The sequence below is a fragment of the Ambystoma mexicanum genome, chromosome 9, assembly GCF_040938575.1.
Source record: "Ambystoma mexicanum isolate Mex_15411 chromosome 9, UKY_AmexF1_1, whole genome shotgun sequence".
In the NCBI taxonomy this organism is placed as follows: domain Eukaryota; kingdom Metazoa; phylum Chordata; class Amphibia; order Caudata; family Ambystomatidae; genus Ambystoma; species Ambystoma mexicanum.
In genome coordinates this window covers 1,512,508,348-1,512,521,729 of record NC_090931.1, presented here as the reverse complement: position 1 = coordinate 1,512,521,729, position 13,382 = coordinate 1,512,508,348, and the positions used below count along the sequence as shown (strand labels likewise).

Below are 13,382 nucleotides of genomic sequence, written 5' to 3'. Positions count from 1 at the left end.
ACAGCCAGCTTCTGCCCCTGCAGTTCCAGTGAATACCTGTTTCAACTCGATCAGCTTGTTATGCACCCTGTTTCTGTTATATGCTAGCATTGCCTCAGGACTCTCCCCAATCTACAGTGTATACTGTGACATATAGCCTTTGCCCCGTGCTCCATGGGAGCTGGATGGTTTTTTTTGATGGTTCTTGGTGGTGGTGGAACTCAGACCAGGGGTGATAGATTTCGCTGGCCATGCCCTCACACAGCGTAGGCTTCAGTAATGGGTTCTTTTGAAGCTCTTCATCACATGTAGAGGCCTGGCTGTGCACAAATAACAGGCTGCTCAGGTACTTGTTCCAGTTACAGGTTCAGGAGCCGACATTAGGATGAACATCCATTGGTCACACCATCACATCCAGCTCCCACGCACCATCTGACTCCCATGGAGCATTCACTCAGAACTCTCTCCCATTTCACTGAATATCATGCAGTCTTGAAGCCCGCCCGCATCTTCACTCCTTCACAGGGTGTAACAATGTTACACATTGGATGTATCCCCTAGTTGATAGCAACCCAGCTGTACCTCCTCAGAGGTATTTTTGCTTTTCTCACTTTCCCCTAGAATCTCACTGTCTCCAGATCCCTGGTTCTCTCTAGGCTGGACTACTGCAACAGCCTCTTTCTCAAGCTGCCTTCCTCTAATCTCCGCCCTCTGCAACTAATCCAGAACAGGACTGCAAGACTTGTCCTTGGCCTCAAGCTCAGGGATCGTATCTCCCCAGCCCTGAAACACCTCCACTGACTCCCAGTGTCTGCAAGGATAAAGTTCAAGACCCTTTGCATCGTCCACAAGGCTTTCTGGGGCCAGGGCCTGCACTACAACCAGCTCTCTCTTCCTAAACACCTTCCTTCTCGAGACCTTTGCTATGCCACCCCCAACTCTCTGAGGGTCAGACGCTTCTCCAGGCAGAGAGTGGGGGGTAGACCTCTCTCCTCTGCCAGTGCCTCCCTCTGGAATGGCCTCCCTGTCCCTCTCAACCTTGAGCCGGACCACTTCAGGTTCCGGAAGCAGCTCAAGACCTTCCTATCTGCTGCTTCTGCTTTCTCTCTTTCTTTCCCCTGCTGACCTACCTGTATGCTGCGCTGACTGGTTCCTGGCTACCCTCCGAATCTCAATGGGCACCAGGCTCCTCCACGGCCAGTAGCCCCTGCACTGCCTCCGGGCCTGCAGCACACTTGGGGCTGTACCTGTAAGCCTACAGTCCCCTGCCTATTTGCACTTACTCATAGCCATGCTGCCCTGGCTGCACTTACTTAGAGCAATGCTGCCCTGATTGCTCTTCCCCCATCCCACCCCTTGGCCCTTCTCCTCTCCCTCTCCCCCTGCACTTGCACAATCTGAATGACGCAAGCCCTATAATATCATTTGTTTTGTCCTCCCTTTGTCTTCCCTCCCTTGTCTTGTCACACCTAGAAACACTTGTGTACAGGCACATTATAAATGTTGTATCATATTATATCATATAATTCAATATTTTGCCAATGAATTTCCTATATTAAAAAAAGTATAAAATAGTGAATGTGAAATTCATATCCAGGCCTTAGCTATGCATGTATGGGCTGAGGAGGCACATTGTACTGTATTGGAGCTCAATAGTGTACATGTAAATCCAAGTAGTATTCTCCATGCTAATATATTTTGCCACTTCACTCTCGTGATTGGTGAAGGCTCAGAAGGGTTTATATTGTTATATTAATTGAGGAATGGACTATGCTGAGTTGTCAAGCTCCTGCGTTTCACTCCTAAAGTTGGCCTAAGGTAAGGCTCAAATGTCTTCACTCAGGATCACCCAGCAAATGTGTGAGTGGGGAATAAAACGAGAATGAACAGCGTCCACTAGGTCTATTGGTTTTTTGGCTCCACGGTGGCATGAAATAATACATGGGACCTCTGCTTCTTTCAACAGAGAATAAGCTGCCATCAGAGCATCCATGCCGGGGAGAAGACCTAAGAGTGCCGAGAATGTAATAAGCACTTTAAGTGGGCATCATACCTGAGAAGGCATCAGACGACCCACCCAGGAGAAAGACCATTCGAGTGCATGGAGTGTGAGAAAACCTTCATTCAGAGCTCACATCTGTACCAGAATCAGAAGAGCCATACTGGGTTACGACCATACCAGTGCTCGGAATGTGAGGCAAGCTTCACACAAAGGTCAAGCCAGCATCAGCATCAGATGATCCATACTATGGAGAGACCATACCAGTGCTCAGAGTGTGAAAACAGCTTCACTAGTAGCTCGAGACTGTACAAGCATCAGAGAATCCATACTATGGAGAGACCATATAATGCTCGGAGTGTGAAAACAGCTTCACACAAAGGTCAAGCCAGCATCAGCATCAGATGATCCATACTATGGAGAGACCATACCAGTGCTCGGAGTGTGAAAACAGCTTCACACAAAGTTCAAGCCTGCATCAGCATCAGATGATCCATACTATGGAGAGACCATACCAGTGCTCGGAATGTGAAAACAGCTTCACACAAAGGTCAAGCCAGCATCAGCATCAGATGATCCATACTATGGAGAGACCATACCAGTGCTCGGAGTGTGAAAACAGCTTCACACAAAGGTCAAGCCTGCATCAGCATCAGATGATCCATACTATGGAGAGACCATACCAGTGCTCGGAATGTGAAAACAGCTTCACACAAAGGTCAAGCCAGCATCAGCATCAGATGATCCATACTATGGAGAGACCATACCAGTGCTCGGAATGTGAAAACAGCTTCACACAAAGGTCAAGCCAGCATCAGCATCAGATGATCCATACTATGGAGAGACCATACCAGTGCTCGGAGTGTGAAAACAGCTTCACACAAAGGTCAAGCCAGCATCAGCATCAGATGATCCATACTATGGAGAGACCATACCAGTGCTCGGAGTGTGAAAACAGCTTCACTAAAATATCAACTATAGGGGGGTCATTCCGAGGTTGGAGGTAGCCATGGTGCTATTAGCACCATGGCTACCCCCATACTGCATACCGGGTGCGGTTTCCCCGAATGGGGAAATACTGGGCCATTCCAACCTTGGAGGACCCGGTATTTCCCCATTCAGGGAACCCATCCCCATTCCCATTTGAGCCCCGATAGGGTTCGATGGGAATGGAGAGGGAGCTAACAACGGGCCTGTTAATAAGGTGCCCGTTGTTAGCTCCCTGGTGTGCTAGCGGGACCCGCTAAGGGCACCTGATTTTACCAAGCGCCCTTTGCGGGTCCCGCGAGCAGGCTCGTAATAGGGCAGTAAGGGGTTCACAGGGCCGGCACCATTACCGGCGCTGTTAACCCCTTACCACCCAACTCGGAATGACCCCCTATATCCATCAGAGGTTCTGTGCAGGGGAGATGCTGTAATAGTATTCCTTCCAAATACTCCCAGCACACAGGAGCCTGCTCCCTGCTTCCACCCACAGAGATCAGGGGTACCAGCAGAGCAGCACCGCAGGAACATGCTGTAATATTATTCCTACCAAATATTCCTATCACACAGAAGCCTGCTCCCTGCATCCACCCTCACAGATCAGGGGTACCAGCAGGGCAGCACAGCAGGAAGATGCTGTTATATTATTCCTTCCAAATACTCCCAGCACACAGGAGCCTGCTGCTTGCTTCCACCCACACAGATCAGGGGTACCAGCAGAGCAGCACCGCAGGAAGATGCTGTAATATTATTCCTTCGAAATACTCCCAACACACAGGAGCCTGCTCCCTGCTTCCACCCACACAGATCAGGGGTACCAGCAGAGCAGCACCGCAGGAAGATGCTGTAATAGTATTCCTTCGAAATACTCCCAACACATAGGAGCCTGCTGCCTGCTTCCACCCACACAGATCAGGGGTACCAGCAGAGCAGCACCGCAGGAAGATTCTGCAATATTATTCCTTCCAAATACTCCCAGCACACAGGAGCCCGCTCTCTGCTTTCACCCACACAGACCAGGGGTACCAGCAGAGCAGTACCACGGGATGATGCTGTAATAGTATTCCTTCCAAATACTCCCAGCACACAGGAGCCTGCTGCCTGCTTCCACCCACACAGATAAGGGGTACCAGCAGAGCAGTACCACAGGAAGATGCTGTAATATTATTCCTTTGAAATACTCCCAGCACACAGGAGCCTGCTCCCTGCTTCCACCCACACAGATCAGGAGTACCAGCAGGGCAGCACAGCAGGAAGATGCTGTTATATTATTCCTTCCAAATACTCCCAGCACACAGGAGCCTGCTGCCTGCTTCCACCCACACAGATCAGGGGTACCAGCAGGGCAGCACAGCAGGAAGATGCTGTTATATTATTCCTTCCAAATACTCCCAGCACACAGGAGCCTGCTGCCTGCTTCCACCCACACAGATCAGGGGTACCAGCAGAGCAGTACCACAGGAAGATGCTGTAATATTATTCCTTCGAAATACTCCCAGCACACAGGAGCCTGCTCCCTGCTTCCACCCACACAGACCAGGGGTACCAGCAGAGAAGCACCACAGGAAGATTCTGCAATATTATTCCTTCCAAATACTCCCAGCACACAGGAGCCCGCTCTCTGCTTTCACCCACACAGACCAGGGGTACCAGCAGAGCAGTACCACGGGATGATGCTGTAATAGTATTCCTTCCAAATACTCCCAGCACACAGGAGCCTGCTCCCTGCTTCCACCCACACAGATCAGGAGTACCAGCAGGGCAGCACAGCAGGAAGATGCTGTTATATTATTCCTTCCAAATACTCCCAGCACACAGGAGCCTGCTGCCTGCTTCCACCCACACAGATAAGGGGTACCAGCAGAGCAGTACCACAGGAAGATGCTGTAATATTATTCCTTTGAAATACTCCCAGCACACAGGAGCCTGCTCCCTGCTTCCACCCACAGAGATCAGGGGTACCAGCAGAGAAGTACCACAGGGAGATGCTGTAATATTATTCCTTCCAAATACTCCCAGCACACAGGAGCCTGCTCCCTGCGTCCACCCTCACAGATCAGGGGTACCAGAAGGGCAGCACAGCAGGAAGATGCTGTTATATTATTCCTTCCAAATACTCCCAGCACACAGGAGCCTGCTGCCTGCTTCCACCCACACAGATCAGGGGTACCAGCAGAGCAGTACCACAGGAAGATGCTGTAATATTATTCCTTCGAAATACTCCCAGCACACAGGAGCCTGCTCCCTGCTTCCACCCACAGAGATCAGGGGTACCAGCAGAGCAGCACCACAGGGGGATGCTGTAATATTATTACTTCCAAATACTCCCAACACACAGGAGCCTGCTCCCTGCTTCCACCCACACAGACCAGGGGTACAAGCAGAGAAGCACCACAGGAAGATGCTGTAATATTATTCATTCGAAATACTCCCAGCACACAGGAGCCTGCTCCCTGCTTCCACCCACAGAGATCAGGGGTACCAGCAGAGCAGCACCACAGGGGGATGCTGTAATATTATTCCTTCCAAATACTCCCAACACACAGGAGCCTGCTCCCTGCTTCCACCAACACAGATCAGGGTACCAGCAGAGCAGCACCACAGGAATATGCTGTAATATTATTCCTTCCAAATACTCCCAACACACAGGACCCTGCTGACTGCTTCCACCCACACAGATCAGGGGTACCAGCAGAGCAGCACTACAGGAAGATGTAATATGATTACTTCCAAATACTTCCAACACACAGGAGCCCGCTCCCTGCTTTCACCCACACAGATCAGGGGTACCAGCAGAGCAGCACCGCAGGAACATGCTGTAATATTATTCCTTCCAAATCTGAAGATAAATATTTATGTAAAAATACATATTTTAGCTTCCATAGAACCAAATACAAAATGTTATAATTTCTAAGGTTAAAATATATGCGTTCTTGTGTGCAAACAAATAATTCTTCAGGAATGGAAATTCCTATTAACGCCCAACTTTACAAAAAATGACTAATCTACTCCAACTACAGACTCTTATCTGGGGCCCAGATCATAGCTATTCTCCATGTTTGGGTATGTTTGTCTACAGCCTTTGGATAAATCTCTTTGCATTGTATTGCTAATAAGACCCATCTCATAGGATTATGTTGTTTGTGCAGGTCAGAGAGTTCATCTAAACTTCTTTGATACAATATGTGAATATGTAGTGAGTTCCAAGCATCTTCTCTGAATTATTTTTGTATCTTTTCTTTTTCTTTTCTTTTTTGTCTTGTCTTGGCCTTGGGAACACATGTTGTAGTTCCTTATCAAAAACCACTGTGTGAAACACGTATTTGTCTTAGTTGTCTGTCTTTGTTGTAGTGTGTAGGTGCTGGAACAGTATTTGGTTAATATTACTAATTGTAACATATTCTAGTTATTGTAAAGTCATCATGAGTCAGACACAGACAACAGGATCAAGTTTTCTCGACAAAGTTTTATTTAACTTAAAAGGCACGGTGGATGAATGCCTAACTTGCCCTATGCTAAGGTGGGATTTCCCTACCTAAAGAAAAGTAAGGATGTCAGGAAGTCCAACTCAAAAGTCTGTCCATGTCCAAAACCTATACCTGCCCTCACAACTAACAGAATACAAAGTGTAGGGATGTCAGCGTCCAAAGGAATGGTGTTCAAAGTAAGGTTCAAAGCTTCTTCTAGCTCTTTGGCTTGTAACCAGCTCCCCTTCCCCACGTTCAAAGCAATTCATCAAATACAGGGGCTCCCTTCGACAAGAGTTCATATCTTCCAGCTTTCAAAACCCGCACTGGACATAAATATCACAACAAGGTCTTTGCACCACACAAGCTTCTTTATAGGTGGTTTCAACGGATTATCCATTCAGGGGCACCCGACCACATGGTCCACCCATTACAGGTCACGCAGCCGGTAGCCTTACTTGACTGCTTCTCCTTGGACACTAGTCCACTGCTTCCCCGCAGCAGTGAGGTTTGCCTCAGTAACACTTATCACACTTTCCTGACACTGTATGGTGGCTGGTTTAACTAGCTGACACTCATTACACCTTCTTATGTTTCCTTGGCTTTTGTCAATGCTTGTTTCCTTACAGTATACAGTTCTATCTTGACGCTGACCCGTGTTGGGTGCCTCATATCTTGCATTTACCTCTGTGTGCTCTCTGGGCTTTGCCAGCACTTACTCCAGTTAATGCAGTTCATTCATTCTATGCATTTCACAATGTTCTTTTCAGTAAAGTTCATAATCTTTCTTCCACTCCTTCCAAGATGCCAGAGTGTTTCCAACTTGTTTCAATTCATTCGGTATTCACAATGCCTTGCTTTCATTTTGTTCAGTATTCCAAAATATTTTTCATCTGTTTTAAGTTGCTTCTATTTCATTCGGTATTCAAAATGCCTTGCTTTCATTTAATTTCTATCACCGCCTGCCAGCCCAGTGTTCCTCATTTCTGGTTTCACTCACTGATCTGTCTTACGACTCCTTGCAAGTCCTTCTGCCATCATGGGTTCCTTTTTCTCCATGCGGTCACTCACGCTTTCTCCCAGCGGTCTTCTTGTGGTTCGTGCACACCCAGAAGTGCTTCCACCGCGGAGCGGGATACATGAGACTGCTTGCCTTAGTTCTGCTAGCCTCCGTCTCATGGCTTGCCACCGGCCTCCAGCTTCCCACTGCATACACTCTGCACTGCTTCCCGGGTCTCCAGCGCTCCTCCTGCCACGCCGCAACATCGGAGAGGTCTCCCTGCACACAGCTGACTGTGCTCCCACAGCTGACTGTGCTCCCACAGCTGACTCCATTTGGTCGAGGCTTTCAGCTTTTAAAGCTCTGGCCTCCATTTTCATTACAAAAAGAACAAGACAGCTGACCAGAAAAGCAGTAGTCATGCCTTGCTCTTGTTGTCCACCTCCTCATCCCAGCACTTGGTTGGGGCTGATCAGTCACGGTTACATGTCTTTCCATCGAAAACTTTCCATACAAAATTAAAATGCATCAAAACGTATCCAATGAAAAAATGTGCATTGAATGCATTTTTTAGTATTTTTTTTTTGGGGGGTCCCCCACCAAACACCCTGTTTTCTACCCTTAGAAACCCACCCCAAACTAAATTAACCATTTACCCCACACAAATATGCATTAAATGCAAATGTTTTTGTTGGATAAGTTTCGATGGAAAAGTTTTGTTGGAAACATTTTCGATGGAGAGACTGCATACTGATAATTGTTTGCTTTCATGAAATGGGGATGTGTTGGTCTAGTCCTCCTCTTCTTCGTCGCAGTAACATATTGATGCAATTTGGGGAATACTTTAGGGGAATCACAGGGAAAGGGCTGACAAAAGCCTGTGAAGGCTTGAGGGATGAGGGTTCATGGTGAAAGGGAAATGGGGGTTCCATGTCTCACGTAAGGACGTCCTCTACCCACTCTCCAAGTCTCCTCCTGCCAGGTGATCCTCCCTCGCATATACATCCCCAGGGTTGGGATCCAAAAGCGATGGCCTTTCCCTGGCCACCTGAAAAGAGGATCCAGGGGGAAAAGAAGTGTGGACGCCCTTAGGTTCCTCACATTATATATAATGTATGAGATTATTTACTCTAAGATTCAAACATCAAAGCGAGCCTCCAAGTATTAGGCTGATGGGCAATTCTCAAAAATTAAGTATCATTGGATTTTGAGAGAGATGAGGAAATTACCTCTAAATGTAGTATTGGACGAACGCTGATTGATTTTGGTGAGTTGGGAGAAAAGTCATTCCCCAAGTGATGGTGAAATAATGCTCCAATGTATCTTCTACAATGCATGCAACATGCACTGCGTCCATTGGCAAATATGGAGTCAAGAGTAGGGTTGTTGGTAGTGTTAGATGAGCTATAGTATGTTACCGCAATTTAGATTAATATAACTCATGAACCAGCATGAACCAGCACATGTCTAATATCTACTTGTGGTTTTTAATGGATTTAGCAGGATGTACCCAGTGTAACATGAGTGGTAGCAGAGGGGCAAGAACACGCCTTCAGCACATCATCTGCCCAAGACATAGGGCCTGATCACGGGTTGGGTGGCAACCCTTAAATGCGGCAGTAATGCTATTACTGATGCATTTAAGAGTCTGCCCAATCCCGAGTATGGCCACTTCTAACTCCAGCTCAGAGCTGGAGGTAAATGCAGTGGTGTAATGGGTAATTTCGGTGCTATTAGCGCCCCAAGCTCCATTGGGTCCAGCAGACCCAATGGGAAATGGGCAACAACCGTTACCCTGCTTCTCGTGATGCAGCGCAAATAGTGCCGGACCGAGTAACGGTAATGCTATTTGTCCTGGTGGAATCCCAGCAGTATTACCACCAGGATACTGCCAGACCCGTAATTAGGCCCATAATGGACTGGAGGGATGGGGGGCTCACTCCAGAGATCTCCACGCAAGAGGCCTTTGGCTCCCAGAGGAGAGGTCACTACACATCAATGTCCTGGAGCTCCGAGCCGTGTTCTGGGCCCCCAGGTCGTTCCTTCCATCCCTCAAGGGCAAGGTGGTGAGGATCTTCACCGACAACACCACCACGATGTTCTACTCCGGAAGCAGGGAGGCACCAGATCCCCAGCCCTATCCAAGGAGGCCCAGGATCTGTGGCATTGGGCCGTCACCAAAGGGATGTTTCTGGTACCCTTCCACCTGGCAGGAACAAAAAACACCATCTCTGGGCAAAAACTAAGGGAATTATTCTGAAGCAGCAATCTGGATTCAGAAAGGGTCTGTCGACATCACTGAATGGGTTAGTCTTGAGTTGCCTAACAGCGAAGTCTTTCACCAAGGGAGGCCCTCCTCTCTTTGGAGCCTGGATTGACTTATCCCAGGCATTTGATATGGTTGATAGAAATCTATTATGGGGCAAATTGGCGGCCTGGGATATTCCCGCCGGCTTACTTTCTATCCTAATAGAGTTGCATTCTAACAACCATATGCGGGTTAGACTGGGTAGGTCCGGTTTCCTCTCTGACCAAATCAGGATATCTAGAGGGGTTCGCCAAGGTTGTTTATTAGCTCCCTTGCTTTTCATCCTTTTTATGGCGGACCTAGCTGCTTGGCTACAGAATATTGGGTTAATATCTCCTTCCATCGGTAATGCAAAAATTAATTGGCTAGCATATGCCGATGATATAGTAGTGTTGGACTACTCACAAGTGGGGCTGCAGCGTCTGCTAAGTGCTCTAGAATCTTATGCTAGGATTAATAAATTAAGAATAAATCCCTCAAAATCTAAGATTCTCGTATTCAGAAGGCCTAACAAAATAGTGAAGAATTTGAGTTGTAAGTTAGACTACTCTCAGGTAGAGGTTGTCTCCGAATTAACCTATTTGGGAGCTGAATTAAGATCTTTCCCATTTAGGTTTACTTTGATGGCTTCTATGGATTTAAAATTGATCAAATTGGGAGCCCAGATGAAAAAAATCCATTCTAAGTTTGGCAGATTTACCATCATTCCCCTTATAAGATTTTATATCGGGAAGGTAGTTCCCATAATTCTATATGGTATGGACTATAATCCTCTTGCCTTTGACCTAGACTGGGATGTTTTTGAATCAAAGATTTGGAAACGTACTTTGGGACTCCCTGATTGTGTTCCGATTGCCTCCCTACGATATGAGCTAGGTCTGTCCTCACTTAGATCATGGCTGGCCTGGAAATGGCTTACTCTATATAGGTCAATTCTTGATCCCCCTAAGAATTCACTTTTTGAAGAAACTGATGTAGAGCGGGAACAAGGTCAAATGTTTTTCTATGTAGGCTAGAATTCACATGTTTGGAACTATTGTCTTGCTGTGATTCTGATGTTGAGTCCCTCCTACAGAACTCTCTAAAAGTGAAAGAAAAATTGAAACTGGTTGATTGGATTTATACGATTGATGAGATGCGGAGAACTAAAAGATCAGCCTCCCTGACACTTTCAGACAAGCGTCTATCGTTCCTCCCGGCTTATCTCAAGAAGTCCCCTAGTTTTTGGTTTTGATCTGCTTTTTTGAGATTTCGTTTAAATTTACTCCCTACCCTGGAATTACTTGCTATAAGGGTTAAAGAAGGGGGAACTGCTCCAATATGTGATAGATGCTTAACTATGGAAGTTCAGACTACTAAGCATTTACTCTCTAAGTGCTCAGGGACTTGGAGGTTCAGGGCCAGTTCTTTTGGCAGATTTGTTCATAATGAGTCCCATTTAAATACTGATGATTTTTGGGCGAGGTTATCGTCTGGCAATGAGATGGCTTTATCAATTGAAGTGGGTAGAGTTTTAAAGGAATGGAAGCTAGTAACAACTTGAATCCTCTTCTTGTAAAATTTGTTGGTTAGAGTTTTTTTTTTTCTCATTTCATTTTATTTTATTTTATTTTATTTTATTTCTTTTATTATGAGATATGTGTACTTAAAAACTGCAAATGTCTGTTTTTATTGTTTACGTAATATATTGTGTGTGAAATGTGTTAAAAGTCACATTTTGGCTAATGCACTTTAAATAATAAAAAAAAAAAAATCACCATCGCCTACTCACTCAGCAGGGAGCTGCGCTCGTGCCATGAGTGGGAACTGCGGCAGGATCAAGTGGATCTCCTCTTCCAATGATGAGGCAATCCCCAGATCGACCTGTTCGCGACAGCGACGAACGCCAAGTGCCAGAGGTTTGCCAGCAGGTTTCCCCAGCCGGGGAGCATGGGCGATGCCTTCTCATTCCCCTGGGATGGCCTGTTCCTTTATGCATTCCCACCATTGCCGTTGCTGCTGCGACTCATCAACCAACTCAAACGGTCCCGGTGCAGGATGATCCTCGTTGCACCGGTGTGGCCGAGGCAGATCTGGTTCCCGGACCGTCTGGACATGTCAGCACCCCCCCAGTCAAACTACCAACGGACGCAGATCTTCTTGTCAGAGAAGGAGGTGCCATCCTCCACCACGATCCGGCGTCGCTGAACTTGCAGGCCTGGCTCCTGTAGCGCTAGAGTTTGGAGGGTACGATATCCCGGCGGACTGCAAGGAGGTGCTTGCAAAGGCCAGGGCGTCCTCGACTCTCAAGTGTTATGGACACAAATGGAAGAGGTTCTCTGTCTGGTGCTGTGCACAGAAGATTAACCCTCTGCGGATTACGGCCCCTCAAGTGCTGCCGTACCTACTGTCGCTGGCCAAGGCGGGGCTGGTGCACGCCTCCATCAAGATCCATCTAGCGGCAATTTCCCCCTTCTCCAGGACCCCGGGGCGATCATCTCTGTGGTCCCATCGCCTGGTGATGGAGTTTATGAAGGGATTGTTCCGGTCATTCCCGCTGCGGCCCCGGCGTGGGAGCTCAACGTAGTGCTGTCCAGGCTCATGGGGCTTTCGCCACTGTTGAAGTTCCTGTCGTGGAAGACAGCGTTTCTTGTGGCCATCATGTACGCACGTCGAGTGGGAGAGATCCAGGCCCTCTCCTGTAAACCTCCATACCTGACATTTCACGAGACGAGGGTGGTGCTGAGGACGCACCCCTCCTTCATGCCCAAGGTGCCATCGGACCTCCACCTCAACGAGCCCTTGGTGTTGCCTGTGTTCTTCCCATCGCCTTCGTCGCTGGCTGAGAGGACTTTGCACTTGCTGGATGTGGCTAGAGCGCTGAAGTTCTACGTGGACCGCACAAAGAGTTTTCAGATGACATCACAGCTGTTTGTGAACTTTGGCCACAAAAGTGATGGTTTTGAATGAATCTGTACCACTGGCGTTGCTCTGGGCAACCTTCCACACCACATTTTTTTAGCCCGTCTGCACCATTGCAACAGGGATCCAGCCATATGCAAATCAGTCTGGTACTGCCACCAATGGTAGCAGCCCAGCCCGAACTGCTAGGCCAGATCCCCTCAGCGCGGAAATACAAACAACCCCAGACATGTTTCGGCCTTGTTGGGCCTCCTCAGTGAGGTGCAGCTTGGTTCCCTATGGCGCAGCGAGCAAGGGACCCACGTCTGGGCATACCCTCTCTCACATAGTGAGACAAACTGTGACCACAAAAGTGATGGGTGGAAGGTTTTGAATGAATCTGTACCACTGGCGTTGCTCTGGGCAACCTTCCACACCACTGTTTTTTAGCCCGTCTGCACCATTGCAAAAGGAGTCCAGACATATGCAAATCAGTCTGGTACTGCCACCAATGGTAGCAGCCCAGCCCAAACTGCTAGGCCAGGTCCCCTCAGCACAGAAACACAAACAACCCCAGACATGTTTCGGCCTTGTTGGGCCTCCTCAGTGAGGTGCCGCTTGGTTCCCTATATGTTATTCCACCTTGTAGACCTTTGGATTTAGATATTGCAGCCCCCATCACCACCACCTTGAATGCCTCACATAACGTGCCAGCCGATTCTACACTCCCGGTATTGTTTTTGAAGTATTCCACTATTTCTTTCT

At 47.8% G+C, this 13,382-nt stretch overlaps 1 protein-coding gene across 1 annotated transcript; it reads left to right on the top strand.

Annotated features, from left to right (window-relative positions):
- Window positions 1-2,394: 2,394 nt before the first annotated feature.
- Window positions 2,395-2,985, top strand: LOC138487550 (zinc finger protein 154-like). Its single transcript, XM_069614032.1, has one exon. It carries the CDS (start codon window positions 2,395-2,397, stop codon window positions 2,983-2,985), a length of 591 nt encoding a protein of 196 aa, XP_069470133.1.
- The last annotated feature ends 10,397 nt before the right edge of the window (window positions 2,986-13,382 follow it).

What these genes read in the sequence shown, in the direction of transcription:
- LOC138487550 (XM_069614032.1), top strand. Translation starts at nt 2,395, where the DNA reads ATGGAGAGACCATACCAGTGCTCGGAGTGTGAAAACAGCTTCACACAA.